General features: G+C 34.0%; 1 protein-coding gene across 1 annotated transcript; it reads left to right on the top strand.

The window, feature by feature from the left end:
* The first annotated feature begins 662 nt into the window (after positions 1-662).
* On the top strand, positions 663-19,018 carry LOC120352709. The gene is made up of 3 exons (XM_039434615.1): positions 663-766; positions 15,394-15,575; positions 18,822-19,018. Exons 1-3 carry the CDS (start codon positions 717-719, stop codon positions 18,929-18,931), a joined length of 342 nt encoding a protein of 113 aa, XP_039290549.1. The 5' UTR covers positions 663-716; the 3' UTR covers positions 18,932-19,018.
* The last annotated feature ends 1,109 nt before the right edge of the window (positions 19,019-20,127 follow it).

Genomic DNA, 20,127 nt, shown 5'->3' with positions numbered 1-20,127 from the left:
CAAGATGGCCGCCATGTTTGGTGGACTAACTTACTGCCATCAGCTAGGTTCCAGCTCTCTCTAATATTTTTACTTTCCTTGCCCTATTACCATAGGTAAGGAAAGTATTGCTTTCCAAAAAAAATTGAGGTACCCCAATTTCTAAATTCTATACGTTTCAAGGTCCCCTGAGTCCAAAAAGTGGTTTTTGGGTATTGGTCTATATATATATATATATATATATATATATATATATATATCTATATATATATATATATATATATATATATATATGATATATGATACAGATATATATATATATATTGTCACGGCATATTTTCCAATAAAAATAGAAACAGCCTAAATCAAAAGAATTTTGAAAGTAGGCGCCAATTTCTGAGTTCATTATCTCCTATTTCCAATAACAGAGAGCTGATAGATTGATCATCCTTCCATACAGCTGATAGATTGATCATCCAAAAACAAAAATATTCTACAGTTGATAATATTTTCCAAATTATGAAAAAATTAAAGTAATTCGAAATAAATTAAAATATCAAATTCCATTCACCAACTATCCTATTTCCTTCCTTAATTTGGCAATTGAGTGTGACGTCACATCTCGGAAGTGCGGTGAAAGAAAATCTTATCGTTTGTCGGTGTGTGTCGGATCGTGCCGTATGATGATGTGCTGAGAACTGAACGTGCTTCATATGTGAAGGAGAGATAACACATATATGTCGCTGTCGTATCGTGTCGACCAGTTTTATGAGGACTATATATATCGGTGAGTTGATCAATAATATATATATTGCCAAATTTTCCTGCATATTCCATCACCACCACATGTGTAACCTAGGCCTAGTAATTGATTGAGTTATTCGGAGCAATTACAAAATACAATGAACCTTTTAAAATATAAAAATATGGAACTGATTTAATTTATTCAATAAAAATAGGCCAAAGTAGTAGTGGATATTTCTAAATTGGGATTTCAAGATTATAAACGCCAACAATATATATTATATATATATATATATATATATTGTGAAAACATACTTCCTGGGGGTTCATCTCTTATGATAGAGTCCCACGTTAAGAATAAGAATAAGAATAAGAATAAGAATGTTTTATTCCTTCAAGCATGTTTACATTGCAATTGGAAACGTCAAATAAATACACAGTCAAAACATGTAAAATATTACTAAAACTAGACATAAGTTGAGAATAGGCTAATTGATTTTCAACACAAACATATCAATATAATCGAGTACGGTAAGATCACATAATGTTCTTATCTTCTAAAATCACAGAATATCTTCTAATTGAGGTTCTTCAAAGATTAATAAGGTTTTCATAATTAGGCAAAATCTTCCACTGTTACTTGATAAAAATCAGAAATAGAATATAAGGGGGTTTTCAAAAGGAGAGACTCTAAACAACATTTAAATTTTGATTCGTGTAAAACCCTAACCGAATATGGTAGTGCATTGAAAAGCTTTAATGATATGAGACTTGGACTATTTAATACCTTGCTTAATCTTGAGTAGGGTACATCAATTTTGGATTTGTTCCTAGTATTGTAGCTATGTATTTCATCCCTACAGTGGAACAAGCCTATCTTTCTCTTTACACTCATCAAGAGCCTGAAAACTACCATGCCATGCAAAGTCATGATTTTCTCTCCAACAAATAGAGGCCTACAATGATCCAAATATGCTGCACCAGAAATTATCCTAAGAGCTTTCTTTTGTAGTAAGAATACTTTCTGTGCATCTGGAGCACACCCCCATAGTTCCAGGCCATACAGAAACACACTCTGGAAGAAAGCAAAATAGCAAGTTCTCATGTATTTTTTGGGAACAGAGTCGCTGAGACTGCGTAACAAGTAAATTACCCTGGAGAGTTTTGAACATAAATTATCTATGTGAGAACTCCAGGAAAGCTTTTGGTCCAGTGTAATACCAAGAAGCTTAGCATTTTTTGCACCTTCACTAACCTGTCTCAGTGCAAGCAATAATATCTGGGTTTTATCTTTATTAAGCAGCAAACCATTTGCCTTGAACCAAACTGCAGCCTCATCCTGACACTTGTTCATTTTTTGTTGGAGAGTATTCAGGTCTTTATCTATTGTAATTATGGATGAATCATCAGCATAGCATACAACTTTTGATCCAATGTTGTACTCAATATCATTCATCATAACTATGAAAAGTAGAGGCCCAAGAATGGAACCTTGAGGGACCCCGTGAGGAACAGATAATGGATTTGAGAGATTGGAGTTTATACATACAGACTGACTTCTATTGTTTAAATATGATTTCAAAAGTTTAAGTGCCTTGTTGCGTACACCCAGATGATGGAGTTTCTTCGATAAAATATTATGATCGACAACATCGAAAGCTCGACTCAGATCGAATAGTACAACTCCTGTGAAGTTTTTATTGTCAAAACTATTTTCAACATCGCTCACTACAGAGGTGACTGCATCAACTGTAGACTTTCTTTTCTAAAGCCAAATTGAGAAGTTGAGAACAACCATTACTCTCGAAAAACTCGTACAATTGACCGGCAATAGCATATTCTAGAATTTTGCTAAAAATAGGTGGAATTGAGATGGGTCTAAAATTTTCAGGCAGATCTTTAGAACCTTTTTTATGAATAGGCACTGTTCTGGAATGCTTGAGTTTCAGTGGAAAAATGGAATCTCTTATACATGCGTTGAAACAAGTTGTTAATGGTGCCAGTATGAAATTTATGACAGTTTTCATCATAGAGCTGGAGTGGTGATAAATATCTTTAGTTGAAGATGATTTCATTCTAGAGACTATATTAGCAATTTCCTGACATGACAATTCTCTTAGAACAAATTCATGCAAGGATCTAGGGGCAGAGGCCAGAAGCTCCTCAGCCAACACATTGGATGGATCAATAGAATCTCGCATTTTTGAGACTGATTTCACAAAATAGTTATTGAAATCTTCGGCTGAAACAGATGTTTACTAGATTGTGTTGGTTTGGAACTTTTTCTAATAACTTTCCAAGCAGCTGCACATTTATTATTGGCTGATTCAATAAAGTCTGCGTTGGATTTCAGCTGTGTCATTTTCAGCTCAGCTTTATACATTTTCTTCAAGTTATTATAAGTTAATCTGGCTGAGTCTGTTCTATTATTCTTGAACCTGTCATACGCAATGAGGACAAAACATCTCAAACTCTCCAAGGCAGGAGAAGTGAGGTGAGGTTTCTTCTTACTAGTACTAGATCTTGAATTACAATTAAATAGTGGAAAAGACTCATAAACAATTCTTGAAACTTATTAAAAAATGAATTAAAATTACATTCAGAATTTCCATATATAAGAAACTCTCTCCAATCAACTGAACTGAGTCTACAACAGAAACTATCAAGTCCAGCATCAGTTATTGGTCTTGATTTAAATTTTTGAAGACTATTATTCATAGGGTTTTCACCTCTAGCCTGACTGGGAAAGATATCAGATTTTAGATAGAGACATAAAGCGTCATGATCACCCAAAGCAACAGGTTCTACTTTCACAGAGATTAAGTCAGGACTCAAGTCTGTAGCGATGTTGTCAAGTGCTGAGTCAAGTCTAGTAGCCTCGAAATTAGTAAGATACAAATTTACAGACTTCAAAATATTAACTAATTCAGATCTGTCTGGGTTTCTAGATAAAACATTTACGTTAAAATCACCACCAACTATGAAATGATATTTATGTATGTTTTGTACTTAAAAATAATATAAGTTTTTCCAATGACTCAAGAAAAAGATTCAAATTACCACTTGGCGACCTATAAACTACTATTACTATAATATTTAGTTTCTTTACAATGATACCAGCAAATTCATGATGAATTTCACAGTTAAAAGCAGTCATATCAATGGCCCTTATATGATCAGTAAGTTTATTTGCTACAAAGATAGCGACACCACCATTTCTTGCACTCGCTCTACAGAAAGCAGATACCAGTGAAAATCCATTATATTGATCAGATCTATGACATTTGCTCTCAACCAATGCTCAGATATACAAAGCACATCAAAATTCTTATTATTATTATTAATCATTTCAATCTCGTTAATTTTATTGCCCAGACATTGTACATTACAAAAGAATAATGAAAAATTATTTTTCTTACAGTGTACGTCTAAATTGATTTGTTTATTACATGGGAAGACCTGTCTAAAAAATGTTGAGATTGATAGGTAGTTCTGTCTGAAATATTATGATAAGCTTGTGAAACAGGAGTGTGAATTGTCTTGAAATTGTTTGATAAATCTTGATGATCGGCTTTTGAGGATGATTGAGGAGTATGAAATGTTTTATCAAGAGTTTGGCACAAAGGTGATGAAATGGTCACGGTATCAACAGTTCTTCCAATGTGAGATTTGATTGCACGTGAACTGGTATTCTCGACTTTAGTATTTGCGGACACAGGTTTGGCAACAGAAAAGTCTTTCACAAATTTCGTTAGCCTGTTGACCAGAATCCTTTTCCCGCGTCGGTTGAGGTGGAGCCCGTGCCTTGTGAAATGAGATTTTCCGAGGAATGTGTTAATATCCAAGTAGTGAATATTTAAACAGCCTATATAGCTTCCAACTGCTCTTGATAAATACGAATTAGCATAGGAGATATATTCATTAAGAGAAGGATCATCATATCTGTAGGGCACACTGCACAAGAGGAGATTTGACTTAATATCGATCTCTGTGAGCGACCGCATTGCTTGGTTCAATGTCACTGGAACGGTTCATCCCGATGTAGGTCGTTTGAACCAGCCGCTACTATAACAAAATCTTTCTCTGTGAAATTCTTTATCAAACAAAGACCATCTTGGACAACATGCTTCAACTTGGCACTTGATTTTGTGCAGACCAATACATCAAAATCCTCTCCAAATTCTCCCGTATGATCGCAAAGCTGCTTTCCCTGACTATCCGTCAGAATTGTAACTTTTTGTTTCTTTTTGGAAGAATTTTTACTACGACTAAAACCCAATATTTCCGGTTCAATCTGAGTAGAGAAGGGTTGGTGAACGTCAGCCGTTATTTGTAGTCTGCGTGGCAGTATCAGGGGTGACGACATATTCGAAGAGAGCACCGAAAATCTGTTCTCAGTCTCGATGGATTTATTAGTCACTCTTTGTTCATTTCTCCGCTTTACAACATTTCTAGGCGTTATGAAATCTGTCGAATTTTGAATTAAAGAGATATCTTCTCTATTAGGAATACTATTTTGCTCAGTCTGAATAATGTTTATGATAGCGTTGTAAAGCCATCATGTGGAATGGTAAACCTTTGCCCCACTTGTTGGGTGATATTATGTAAAATGGTAAATTTAGTATATATAAGAGCAGTTGCTAAAGTCCCTAATTTGTGAATAAATTCGCAAATAGTTGAGGCCGTCCGGCTCGCAAATTTGCTGGGTTCAAACCACAGCTCTAGCTCAGTGGTAGATACATGAATTTTCCAAATATAATTAATCACCACAAGGTTCAATGACTGGTGATTAATAATTCTTACCACTGCTTCTGTGAAGTTCTTGAAGAATACCAATAAGGAAATCGAAAAGATAGTTGATGACTGATTACCAGTAACCATGTATCCAACCGAGAATAATGAAGACCAACTATGGTTTTTTCTAGTTGATTTTTAAAATGCTCATCATGAATACAGGTATCCACCAATTTATCCTTCTGAAATTCCTTAGAACTTACAATGCCAGTTCTTGAAGCTCTCTGGATCCTTATATGATATAACTGGAACCTTATTAATATAATTATCAATATATTTTTTCTGGCGGACTAATGTGACTATCATCAAAGGATGATAAGTACTGAATGCTCTTAATAAGATCAATATTAATTGACTCACTAATTTTATATGCTGCAGAATATTTTTTCTTGGTACTGAGACAGCCCAAACTGTATATCATGAGATGAATTAGGATAAAATAAACTTCTATGATTTGTATGCCGACATAAAACACAATATATTCCCATAAAACAAATTATATATATAAAATATTCTATATCTATAATTTTCTTGAATAAATTCATTTCTAATATTTGAATAATTATCACAAGGTTTACTAGCATTCACAATTGTGAGCCTTAAAGATTATGAATATATTATATTTAATACTGATGCATAGACTTCAAGTCAATTCAGAGTTCTACAATTTAAAACCTGTTCGGTCTATAGATTTAATAGGACAAGCTTTGATCAATTAGCAAATAATAATTAATAAAATTGATATTTAAAAAATAAAATCTCAGGGTTTTTAATGAGTCCGTGCCGTGCATGGAAGTAAGCTTCCTACATATATCAAATAAAATTCATAAATGTTCTTATAAACTATATGATAGCACTCAACACGTTGCAAAATTTCCTTGATTTGAATTTATTTATATAGCGCTTTGATTAATTCCCCAACTCTAATGAAAAGGCCTTTATAAAACGAGCTCGTTTGATCTAACACTCACATTAACGATGTTCTTGATGGTCTCGTAGAATGAATTAATTATTCCCAATAATTAATTACGCAGGTCCTTTTCATTTCGGCTGGGCTCGCGCGTGGTCCAGATTCCTTATAGTTTACTTTCCGTATTAAAGATATATTTGTGGGAATTGGTTACAATTAAGAACTCTTCAACAACACTGAGTTCACAGATAAATAAACATTAATTACAAATAGTTCACATTTAAAAAAGGGATTGGCTTGATAATCTTAAAATTTAACAAGAAGGAAGAACCCTAATTTCCATGTGCATCCTTTCAGAACGAGATCACAAGCCAGAAGAAGGTGGTTTTCAGAAAAATTTTATCTCTTCCTTGAACGATTTGTAAGCTTCTTTCTGATTGGCTTTTAATTTATCAAACTCAATACAATTGGTTGCTTCAGATTCAGGGTTTCTTCAACTTTATAATAGAAAAAATAAATAAAAGTTTTTATATAAATATATGGAGTGACTGTCTTAAACTATTCTGATAAATAAATCGTGATATACTATGCCAACATGTAACATATATTTAGTTTTTTATACAAGTTTTGTATACCCTTGATTTTTGTACTTTTTTAGATTGTAATAAATATTTATGCAGCAATAATAGTTGTCCCTATTTATTTACATAAATCTTCCTCAGTATATATAATACATCTTTTGTGAGTGAACTTTATAATTCAACTTGTACTGGTTGATCGAACAATCAGCTGATTTGTTAGGTATTGATTCAAATAACTATCAATTTATTCTAGATTGATTGATTCATTTAAAAGTGTAAACAAATAATTCTAACCTCAAATGTACATGCAAACTTTTATTTTTTATGATCTGCCAATAATGAATAAGCCGCTTTATTATTTGTAATTCTGCCAATGGATCCTCATAGTTGTTGAATCACAATAAATTATGCATGTTTTTTCTTATCATTTTAGATAATATGATTACTCTTTTATCACTAACAACATTCGATTTTACTTGAGTGGTTCTTTGACTAGGTTATCTTTCTTTTCCATTTTATAATTCTATTAAAGTTCAATAGTTCATTTCAAAAATAATTTGTGGTGCAAAAATACCACGTGACAATATATATATATATATATATATATATATATATATATATTATATATATATATATATATATACGATATCTCATCTTTAAATTAACAGAATGACTTGAAATTTGGAACTTAAGGTCCTTACACTATAAGGATCCGACATGAACAGTTTCGATCAAATGCAATTCAAGATGGCGGTTAAAATGGCGAAAATGTTGTCAAAAACAGGGGTTTTCGCGATTTTCTCGAAAACGGCTCCAACGATTTTGATGAAATTCATACCTAGGAAAGTCATTGATAAGCTCTATAAACTGCCACAATTCTCATATCTGTGAAAATTTCAGGATCTCCACCTCATTTATGCAAAGTTTAAGTTTAGATCCCCAATTATCAGGCTTCAGATACAATTTAAACAAAAAATTTCAAGTGGAAAAGATTTAGCATAAAAATATCTACAATTCAGATGTTCAGTAGCATTTTCACCTAAAATTGAAAAGAACCTCGAAATTAGAAAAAATAAGATTATGCAATTGCAAACTGTTGGCAACTGTTGATTCTATTAAATCATTCACTATGAAGAGACTTCGTGTGTCTGCAGCGCTATTGTCCTGTCACCAGCTGGCTCAGATCTTAGAAAAGTAGTCTTGAGATGCGCGGGAACACTAGCGTCAGTTGATCAATTTTCATAACGGCAAGGAAATTTGTGTGAGTGCACCACACCAGATTTTTAAGAATTGAAATAAGGTTTAGTTTAATTCATTCAATTAAGGTTTATTAAATAAGTAATTATTTGATAGGGTAACTGGACTTTATTTATTCTCATGTACATAGCATTCAAGAGCAATTCACATGCACATAGCTTATAATTATCGTTATTTTATTCTAGCCTAGGAATTCAATGTTCTCAATTTTCGCGACTTTGCTTGCTGGGGTAACCTGATTATTATTCTTCATGTTGCATTAAGTATTCAGAAATAATTATATTGCCCAATACCTTTACACACGATTTAATTGTGTTTTAAGAAGGTTGATTTGGAAAAATTGTAGGGAAGGCACCATCACGTAGTTTTACTTTTTTCTTGGAACAGTCACATAAGAACCATCTTCACACAAAAACTTGTCTTCTTTAATAATGTCTGATGCTCTAAGATGATTGATACACGCAGCCTAATTGTTGGTGACTTTAGAATCTTTCTACACCTTGTCCTTTTTTTCCTCAGCTCTTTATCTTTGGGAAAAGTGAATATCATCACTAAGGGGGTTTTTCTATAATATAGTTCGATTTACACCCAGGGACACAACAATTTCTAGGCATGTTCAATTAAAACTGTTCATAGGCCTACTCATTGTAGCATGCTGTTATAAAGCTGAATGTTGCGTTACGGATGATAAACAAAAATTAATCTAGGCTACGGTTGAATATTATAAAATTATTGTTGATTAAAACACTTTGAACACTGAATACACTTCAAACACTCAACACTCACTATACATTTTGAATTCTTAAAGCTGCGTTTACACTGGAGTTAATAACACAAGTTATTAAGAAAAGTTAACTTTACTGAATCATCAAAAATTTCTCTTGACAAAAGTTAATAACTCATGATTCTAACAGAATATTCCTTGCTATTAACAGGATCTAGTTATCAATATAAATGACTTACATATATATTTTAATTCAACAAGATTATTCATTACGATATAACAGCCGGAATAAAAAGCAAAAATCTGGTGTGGCGCACTCACACAACTTTCCTTGCCGTTATGAAAATTGATCAGCTGACGCTAGTGTTCCCACGCATCTCAAGTCTACTATTCAAAGATTTGAGCCAGCTGGTGACAGGGTGATAACGCTGGAGACACACGAGATCTGCTATCTCTTCATAGTGAATCATTTGATAGAATCAACAGTTGCCAACAGTCTGCAATTTGATAATCACATTATCTCGAATTTCGAGCTTATTTTTAATTTTAGGTGAAAATGTTACTGGATATCAATTGTAGAGATTCTCATCCTCAATCTTTTCCACTCAAAATTGTTCGTTTAAATTGTATCTGAAGCCTGATAATTGATAATTTAAAATCAAACTTTGCATAGATGGGGCGGAGCTCCTAAAATTTTTACAGATATGGGACTTGTGGCAGTTGATGGAGCTTATCGATGACTATTGTGGGTACAACTTTAATGAAAATCGTTGGAGCCGTTTTCGAGAAAATCGCGAAAACCCCTGTTTTTGACAACATTTTGAATCGCAACGCCATCTTGAATCGCATTTGATGGAAATTGTTCGTGTCGGATCCTTATAGGGGAAGGACCTTAAGTTCCAAATTTCAAGTCATTCCGTTAATTGGGAGATGAGATATCGTGTACACAGACGCACATACACTCATACACACACACACACAACACACACACACACACACACACACACACACACACACACACACACACACACACACACACACACACACACACACACACACACACACACACACACACACACACACACACACACACACACACACACATACATACAGACCAATACCCAAAAAACACTTTTTTGGACTCAGGGGACCTTGAAACGTATAAAAATTTAGAAATTGGGGTACCTTAATTTTTTTCGGAAAGCAATACTTTCCTCACCTATGGTAATAGGGCAAGGAAAGTAAAAAGTTGTCTTCAAATTTGAATTGAAACATGTGTGTGATCATTAACATAATGATCTTCATCTGATCTAATGTAAATGAATTATAAGGCGTTTACACCAGAGTTTAAAACAAAAGTTTTCAAAATAAGTTGATAACATTTTCTTTTGGCTGCTAATTTTGTTATCAACAAAAGTTAATAACTTAGTCACGTGTTTTGTCTGCAGCTGTAGTTACTATAAAGTACTACTATAAGTTCTTTAAGTTACTATAAGTTCTATTGTGTCATTCTTTGAAGTTAGAACAATAACATCCCCCGTTACTTCCTTCCCTCCTCCGCTATATTCTTCAACATCATGAAATGAAGGAAAGAATATTGTTATGTATAATGTATAACTCTTTCTTGAGTCATGACATCAAGAAATCCAATTTTATAATGATGATTAGATTTTTCTTTATGAATGCAACTATTCATAAACTGAGCTATTACTTCATAAAGGTTACTTGAAGACTTTTATAATAATCAATTGGAAGTGGAGTGATGTAGTTTTATTTATTTTAGTCAATATTCTTGCAGTGCCCACTTCACTCTGCATTATTCAATTTGCATAAATTCTCATTTGATTCCCATCACACTTCATCCAGGGTATAAAATTTCACTTCCTCATCCGAGTCATCTACACGTCTCCGTATTCGCTTTACAGTTGTAACACCAACTCCACATGCTTCAGCTGTAACCTGTTGAACTTTTCGAAAATTGATCAATTCAAGTCTATCGGGGTTTTCGGCTATCTTTTGGAAGAATCTGTAGACATTCGAGATGATACTCCTCTTTTGCTTCCCAATATCACTTCTTCCTCTACGTGATCCTGATTTAGTTGGAGGTGTGTGCAGTATTCCGATGTTGGGTGGTGTTTCGGTATTGCGCGGTGTGGTGGTGTTGTGCGGTGTTTCAATTTCAATTGTACAGTCCATTTCAATAAATTAATCTTTGGGCTATAAAAACACTATAAAAACTTAGATGGCATACTGTGATACACAAAATATACAAACTAACTATTCTACCACTTCATACTCAATTTAGAACATAACTTAATATGTGCAAAAATTAAAAAAAATCATATCTCACTACTCTGCTATTTTTCACAGTCAATATAAATCAGTTACGGAGCGAAATTGCTTACAGAACTGCAAATGACAGAATGAATTCCTCTCGCCAGTATAGCCAGTATGGTGTTGAAAGATTGAAGGAATTCATAGTGTTTTCCAGAATTGTTCATTTATGCGTGAGGAGGTGACTATTATATTTCTCAGAAAAACTCATTGATATCCTTATGACTCGGCCTATTCACATTTCAACTCATCCAACTCCATTTCATGCTTCTATTATTTTTCAAACACCAGCACAGCTGTTGAAAGTTATATGTATTATATTATAATAATATAAAAGCATTATGTACAATACATCACAATACATTTGTAAAACTGTGAACTATATTGTCCTCGTCATAGTCAACAATCCAGAGAAGACAAACAATACTCCCCACAATAACAATACTTCACTATCACACTCTCCCTCACACACACATTCACTTTCTCTGTAACACATTCACTTTTGTAAAACTGTGAACTATATTGTCCTCGTCATAGTCAACAATCCAGAGAAGACAAACAATACTCCCCACAATAACAATACTTCACTATCACACTCTCTCTCACACACACATTCACTTTCTCTCTTACTAGCCACCCTTTGTGCAAAGTGGCAACAGTGTTTGTAGAGACGGGTGGTGGTGTCAAGAGCAAGCTTTGACCTTGAGGGACCCATTTTCGTTTGGCCAACTATAGGGAACAGCTGTAGTCGTAGGGTAGTGATGCAGGGCGAGGGGGTTGCGGGTAGATAGTAATCTGTTATTAACAAAAGTTAATGCGATAAAAGAGGCTTTTTTCATTAACACAACACATTTTCTTTGATCTTTACCGACTCTCGATGGATAACAAAAATCTTGTTAATAACAAGGAATTTTCTATTGAAAAAACGAGTTATCAACTTTTTTCAAGAGAATTTTTTGTCGATTCAGTCGAGATGACAACTTTTTATTGATAACTCATGTTATCAACTACGGTGTAAACGCAACTCAACATGTTATTGACTTTTGTAATTAACATCAGTTGATAGCGGAAATGTTAAATACTTTTGTCATTAACTCCGGTGGAAACACAGCTTAAAACTTTACTATTAACAATTTGAATTTATTAAACACTTACTAAACACTTTGGATACTAAAAAATCTAATTTGAATCTCTATTGAATATTAATAATTATGAAATGATAATTGATCAATTATAAAGCCCGTGACATTTGTAAAAAAACTTCACTTAACTACAACTAAAAACTGATGACAACATATCAGTGTCAGCTAAGTTGAGACCCCACCAAATATCGGCGCCATTTTACCTAAATTTTCACACAGGCGCAGGTCCGGTATTTAGGAGATCCTGCTTATACATTGCATAACCTTAATCCAACAGCTGATTCATTCATATTGGAATTGTTAACCTGTGTTCAGGGTAGAACGAAAAATATGAATGAATCTCTAAATAATGTAATTTGAAATTATATTTCCAAGCAAACATTTGTTGGGTTGAATACTCTGAGATTTAGTGTATATGAGGTGGTAACAAATTTCAATAATGGACAAAAAGGGAAGTTCATGATATTCTGGAAAATGTGTGTCAAGGCTGGGATAAATTGTATAAGAGTGATGAAGATGTTGAATAAAAGGCGTTGGATAAAAATAATTGGCGTTGGATGAAAATAATTGGCGTTGGATAAAAATAATTGGCGTTGGATAAAAATAATTGGCGTTGGATAAAAATAATTGGCGTTGGATAAAAGATGTTGGAAAAAATAAAGATCAGACAACAAGTACATGTGTTGAAGAGGAGACTGAGGACCAATTTGAAAAGGAAGACGAAAACACCCCGTCTTAGGCTCCAGGACAGTACCAAAATTGTGTGGTTACTAACTGGTTTGTTTTTCGCGATTTTCTCAAAATCATATTTTTTCAAATTTATGTACCTTTTTCTCAGAAACCATTCAAGATATCTGTTCGATTTTTTTTGCTTTGTTTCAAATGTTATTTCTTTACAATTGGGAATTCTAAAAATATCAAATTATCTTTAAAGAGAATTTTTTCCATTTGTAAATTCGTATGTCTTTTGTTGGTGGGGAGTCCCTTCCGGGAAGGTCCCACCGCCTGAATATATCATTTAAGCCGTCGATGGGCCTCACGGCTGTCATTATATATATTCCATTCATTATATATATTTTTTCAACTTCTCGTAATTTTTTGTTTTAGTGTTTTTTACGAACTAAAAATAAATGACAGGTTTGTATTTATCATTTCCACTTACAAAGAAAATGATTCTCTTTCTCATAGTGCAATCAGAATTATGATATCTTTCATGGTTTTGGAGAGAAATGTACATACATTATCATGTGAAAGGATACAGAAAAGTGCTTCCTCTTCAAGGAATTTTGGGAATTTTTGGCAACAACTGATACAGAGAAATTCTTCAAATACTAGGTCCACATTAATTATTTGGTACACCTGGACAACTAAAAAAGTTTGACTCTCCAAAACAGACACACTACCGACTGAAACACAGTATTTATCCATTAGCACTAGCACACCAAGATAGTGACAAGACAAATAACGCCTGATGATTGTTTGAATTGCACTTCGAAATCGGAATCCTGGCTAGATGGCTGCTTTCGTTTCGTTCATAATTCGTTGTACTCTCATGTAACTGTCCTGAATGAAACACCTAACACAAACCATGAACTCAAACATTCAACAAGACATGAAACTGGACACCATATAACATAATTATTTTATGAATAACTGAAGAATACAGTACTCAACACTTTCTCTAGCCAAACAAAACAAGTCAGGTTTGCCAACCTGTAATCGAATCATAATAATTCCTAATAATTCGGTCCCCGAATTATTTCTTTTTTCTTGAGCTTTGATCATCCAATATGTTATTTGTCCGAAATATTTCCCTTCTCCTATGTCAAGGGACGCGGGAGTGCTAATACTACGTGACGAAAATAAGGGAACACGTGTGTAAGGTGAGAAAATACCGTTGGAGTGGTCATATATTCTTGAGCTTTTCTCTCCTTTCAAAGGAAAGTCTGCCTGAAAGGGTTTCTACACCCTTTCTCTTGTAAGTGTTTTTGGAACAAATGTACTACATCTATCCGACGACTGAATTGTGAGACATTGAAACGGACTGGTACCGTACTAATCAAGATATCATGTGCGTGAGCCGGCTTATAGAGGGTAGATTAAATTGTTTATCAAAATAGTGTTTCAGCTAGTTAACTCCAAAAGTCGAAATTGCATTGCCTTATGAAGTGGTGAATGGTGTGTTCCAGGTAGTTAGCTTTGTAGTTCCCTTTCAACATAAAAGGATTTGCAATACGACAATATTATAGAGTAAACTACTCTGAACTTCACTTATCTCACCATTCATTGAACATATTATACATAAGCAGTATATAATTTATGATATATATAAAGCTTTTCAACCCATAAAATCTTTGAGATCTTTTATACTCTGCATGATGTTCTCGAGGGATATTTTTGATTATCGGTAAAATTCCAAGATTAAAAAAAAAAGTGAATTCGTATGGCTTTTGTTGGTGGGGACTCCCTTGCGGGAAGGTCCCACCTCCTGAATACATAATTTAAGCCATGAATGAGCCTTACGACTGTCTTACTTCAGCAGGGACCGACAGTTTAACGTGCCCATCCGATAACACGGGACTGATCCGGTTAAAAAACTTTTGGTAATGAGAGGGTTTGAGCCCGGGATCTCTATGCTGCTACGCAAGCACTCTATCCACTAAACCACGAAATACTCCTATTCCAAGACTGAGAATATGAGATAGCTAGAGAGGATGAGGATAACCAATACATTTCAAAATAGACACACAACATCCTTTCTAGAATAGAGTCCAGTGATATGTAGTAACTGTATGAAATTTAACCATGATTTCCTGAACTATTCATATTTTCCCACATCATTATTTTCCACATTCATATCAATTAGACTAACAACTATATTCCACATCCTGTTTTTGAGAAAATCTTGAATCTTGTTTATCTATTTAGGCCACTCGAAACACCTATAAAGAAGAAGACAAATTCGATTGTTGAACATTTGAGGATGAAGCTGCACGTGGCCTTGGGGATCTGTGCGCTCTTTGTCCTGTTCGTCATCCATCTCTCTCCTGCTGAGGCGTCTCCTCTCTCTCAGGATGAGTCACGCTTCATGGCTGAGATGATGAACGAAGGTAAATTTCTCCTGTCAATAATTATTCTCCACAATTTTTTGTAATGATATGAATTTCTTGTATAAGTTCAATTTTATATTATTACTCGCTTCGCTCGCCTGCATATTTTATTTGAGCTCGCTTCCTTCCGTCAAAAAGTCAATAGAGACTTTCATCCTCGATTCAATTTTATCTTATAAATTTCTGTTGAGATGTTTACATGTTTGTATTTCACCAGATCTCGAAAACGGCTTCAACGATTCTCACGAAATTCAGAACAGTAGGTTTATAATATGAAAAGGTCTTATCCCTGGGAAAACTCGCTGAAAGATATTAAAAGGATTTATTCATCCTTGGAAAAACAGCTGATAATTTCGTCGTCTGTTGATGATGAATGTGAGTAAGCTAGTGCATGTGTGTGGAACCAATACCTACTATTACTAATTAATATTAATTACTATCAAGTAATAGTAGGTATTGGTGGAACTGAGACATAATTATGGCTCAGCTGTTGAACTTTTGTAATCATTCAATCAGGTACTTGGTGCCGGTTGTACAAGAGCCGGTTAAATTTTAATCCTGATTAATCCCAGTAGAACGAATCTTATAAGCTATCTCATTGAAATGGTCTTCTCTGATTTCAATTAAAATTTAACATGCTTTTGTGAGAGAAATTTTTGCATTCCTCTGGGAATTGATCTCAATCAACTGTGATTAGATAGAGCCTTCCTGTATGAACTATGTATATATAATAAATTTCTTCTTTCGTAATAAATTTTGTATGCTTTTGTACTCCAGAGCGGAGCTCGGTACCCCGATATTTTGAATTATGTAGCGAAGTGTTGCAAAACTTCTCATTATCACAGACTTTTTCTGTTTACCAGTTTTTCCTCAGCTGGAGATTTTGTTTAAGATAATATTATTACGATAATTATTTTAACCCAGTTTGATAGTTTTTTGTACAGTTTTAAACTTTTGTACACATGGTTTTGTGAAAATTTGTGTTCACACTTTCAAGTTCATTTGTTCCTGAAAATCCTGGAGAAACTTAGGCCTACTGAAAATACCCAAAAAATATTAGGAAGACCTAATTTCAAAATTCCAACAAATTGTTCCTATAAAATTATTAATAAGCTGAAATATTCATAGAAACGCCAATTTTGAGCGTATCTTTGTCAAAATATTGAAGCCCTCTAATCGGAAAATTTCTAGACCCTAGCTAAACCTCTCTACCAAGTTTTAACGTTTTCTGTCAATCTTTTATTGAAAAAGCAGAAAAACGCTGATTTTGAGTGTATGTTTTGGCATTATTAAAAAGCCTTCCAATGGAACATTCCAATAGAAGAACCTGTTCACCAAATTTGATTTTTTTTGTGAATCAGTTTTCGGAAGAGATGAGAAAACGCAGAAAAATACTGGGAAACACCTGATTTTAGCTGTATCTTCTGCGTGATTGAAAAGTCCTGAAAAAACATTTTCTTTACCCTAGCTGAACTTCTTCACCAAATTTCAACATTTTTTCCCATTGAGTTCTTGAAAAATCTGAGAAAACGCAGAAAACTCGCTTGGGAACGTTTGGAAAAAGCTGAAAAGCGCCTATTATAAGGTGTATATATCTATGGCGTGATTTTGAAGGCCTCTCATCTCAAAATTTCCACACCCTATCTTGACCTCTCTATCAAGTTTGAACGTTTTCTGTCATTTTTTTTATTGAAAAAGTAGAAAAACGCAGATTTCAGGCTATGTTTCTTATTTCAAAGCCCTTTCAATAGAATATTGAACTCCCAAGACAAAATTTCTAGACCCTAGCTGAACTGTATCAAAATGGAGCTCTTATATCACGTTATTTTTGTATCACAAATTGGATAAATTTGTTTCAATTATTAAAATTATAATTACTTTATTGATCAACGGGAATTAAATAGGCCCATACCATCCTCGGTAAATTAAATATATTTATGCTAAATTTCTGAATCTAATGATGTAAGTACTTCAGACGAGATGATGCATCAAGCATATATATTTCGTATTCCGTTCATGCATAAGCCAGTCTCTCCATTTATATAGAGTATAGATAAAGATATAGAAGAAGAGTATATGGATAGAAGTATATTAGAAGATATAATTGTTGAATACACAGTTTTATCCATGACCACTCCCAAACAAAGTAGAATAAACTTGACGAATTGAAAACCTTCATGAACTAAAAACTAGAAAAACTGGAGAAAGGCCTTTATGCACCTTGGTACATTAAAAAATCTAAATGCAAAATTTCAGGTCAATCAGTCCAGTAGTTCAGACGTGATCATGCGTCATTCGTGTATTTCCCATCCCCTACAGGTATAAACCAATTACTCTCTCTTTATCATATTATAGATTATTATGTAGGTAATACTAATTCAATATTTATTGGGATTGAATAACATTATTTCATTCGTGATTATTCAAGTTTCAAATTCTGGAGATTTATTCGTCCACACTTGTCACAAAAATATTTAAAATGTTACATTTATAGAAGTAATCAGGTTTGTTTTCAATCACTTATGGATTTTAATTATGAACGTTTATAATCCATACTACTGATTAATGTGTGTGATAAGTATAGGCCAATGTTCTCTGAAGTGCAATGAATCATATGAAAAATACAATTAAAATCTTCATGAATTATTTACAGTAAGTCTATAACGCACATCAATGACAATAAAAACGATAGCCTATTCAATTCTCTATCAGTTCAGTACGAAGACCAGTCATTTTGAATATTTTATATTTGTAAGCTGCTTCACCATACCCACTTAACTGATATCACTCCATTTGATTAAATATCTTGATAAATGTATGTTATGTTATTCAAAGTCCAGTTGTGGAACAATCATCATTTTCATTAGAACTGACACTTTTGAGACTCCAATGATGATTTGAAAAACTTGCTTCACAGGAGAAAGTATCAGAACTACTAAAACAACAATTTCATTTTATTGTTGATACCGTTCCTGTATTACAAGACTATGGCAATATTCTAAAAATGTCTAAAGTTGAAACAAATGTTAGAGTGTTTCATAGCAACCGGTTGCAGCAGCCAAAAATAGTTGATTGTATTCAACATTTTTCAGCTAATCAAGTGACTCAAACAGGGTTAACCAAAAATTGTACATTGGATGTAAACCAAACGTGTAGTTCGAGTGCAATTCCAAAGCGCTCAAATTATCATTAACCAGACCCCCGATCATGGAATGTGACTATTGACACTTCGACTGTTATTTGCAGTGAGTGATGATCTTGAGCGATCACCGAGGGCTTGGATGTTGCCAGCATGGAGTGTTGCAAAATGGATCCGTAAAAAATACAAGAAACATCGTAATCGTTACCGTGGCTGAACATTGATCAACATTCCAGAAAAATCTGAATCATGAAACTTGGACTATCTACAGAGAACAGGTTATAAATAATGTCTAATGCATGAACTGTGTTATTTATTTCATCACCCCTGACAATCATATGAATTCTGAATATTAGTTGAATATCATAAAAAATGTACTGGAGAGAAAAGAGGTGAATCTTAGACCCGCTCACACAAAGCCTATTGAATTTTCTCCGTGATTAGTAACACAAGAACCAATCTGAGATGCCTTCTCTTATTGAATCTTGTGGATTTAATCATGGTTAGAATTCAACAGGCTTTATACGTTTTTACTCATCACGTAATGTTTATAATGGATTGTAAGTGAATAACTCAGATTCAATATTCTATTTTCTTCATCTGGTATAGCCAGCGCATCTCATCACGATTTTATTACTAGTACACAATGCTTCCACAGACTGTATCACTCACATGAAATTTTTCATAAAATAACTAGTAAACCCCTGGGTTAGAGAACTCGCACATGAACTGTTGTATTGATCTTTGAAATCAACAACTTACAGAGTTGATGAAAATGATGGGGAACTGAATAGCAGAAGGAAATTTTAAGAATGAAGCTGCCAAAAAATTCGCCTAAACCGGGAATCTAAGCCGGTAACTTCCCAATTTCCTTCTGGGGAATATATCACCGGGATATAATGACGAAAATATCGCCTAAACTGTTTCCATAATTTTCACAGACCCTGTAGGCCTATGTGAAACGATAGAACTTTGTAATTTACTCCGTATGGGTGAATAAAGTAGTATCAAAATTCAAAATCCCTAAACTAGAAATAGGAGCAACTGCTATCACAAGTAATATATATTGTCAACTAGCCGTCAGGCTCGCTTCGCTCGCCATATCCGTCTAGCCAGGGGGCTGGACCCCCGACTGGATCGTTCAAGAATGAGATCAGCAAGCTCGCTTTGCTCGCCTGCATTTTTCATTAGAGCATTTTTATCATATGTTAGGACAATCCTGTCAGGGGTTCAGACTAAACGTGAGGCTAAACGGATATGGCAAGCGAAGCGAGCCTGACGGCTAGTAATATAATATTCCCAGGATTGAAGTAGCAGTGCCCAATCAATTTTTCCGCGATAAATGCATTTAAATCTTCAACTTGGTGCCAACCTAACAAAGTCAACTCAACTTAATGCCAACCTGACAAAATT

Source organism: Nilaparvata lugens, chromosome 8 (genome assembly GCF_014356525.2).
Source record: "Nilaparvata lugens isolate BPH chromosome 8, ASM1435652v1, whole genome shotgun sequence".
NCBI classification, from domain to species: domain Eukaryota; kingdom Metazoa; phylum Arthropoda; class Insecta; order Hemiptera; family Delphacidae; genus Nilaparvata; species Nilaparvata lugens.
This window is presented reverse-complemented; position numbering and strand designations above follow the sequence as displayed.

Excerpts from the sequence above, each read along its gene's own strand:
- LOC120352709 (XM_039434615.1), top strand. The coding sequence starts at position 717 with ATGTCGCTGTCGTATCGTGTCGACCAGTTTTATGAGGACTATATATAT. Across the intron at positions 767-15,393 it reads TATGAGGACTATATATATCG|GCCACTCGAAACACCTATAA; the intron begins GTGAGTTGATCA and ends TTATCTATTTAG. Across the intron at positions 15,576-18,821 it reads GGCTGAGATGATGAACGAAG|TGAGTGATGATCTTGAGCGA; the intron begins GTAAATTTCTCC and ends TGTTATTTGCAG.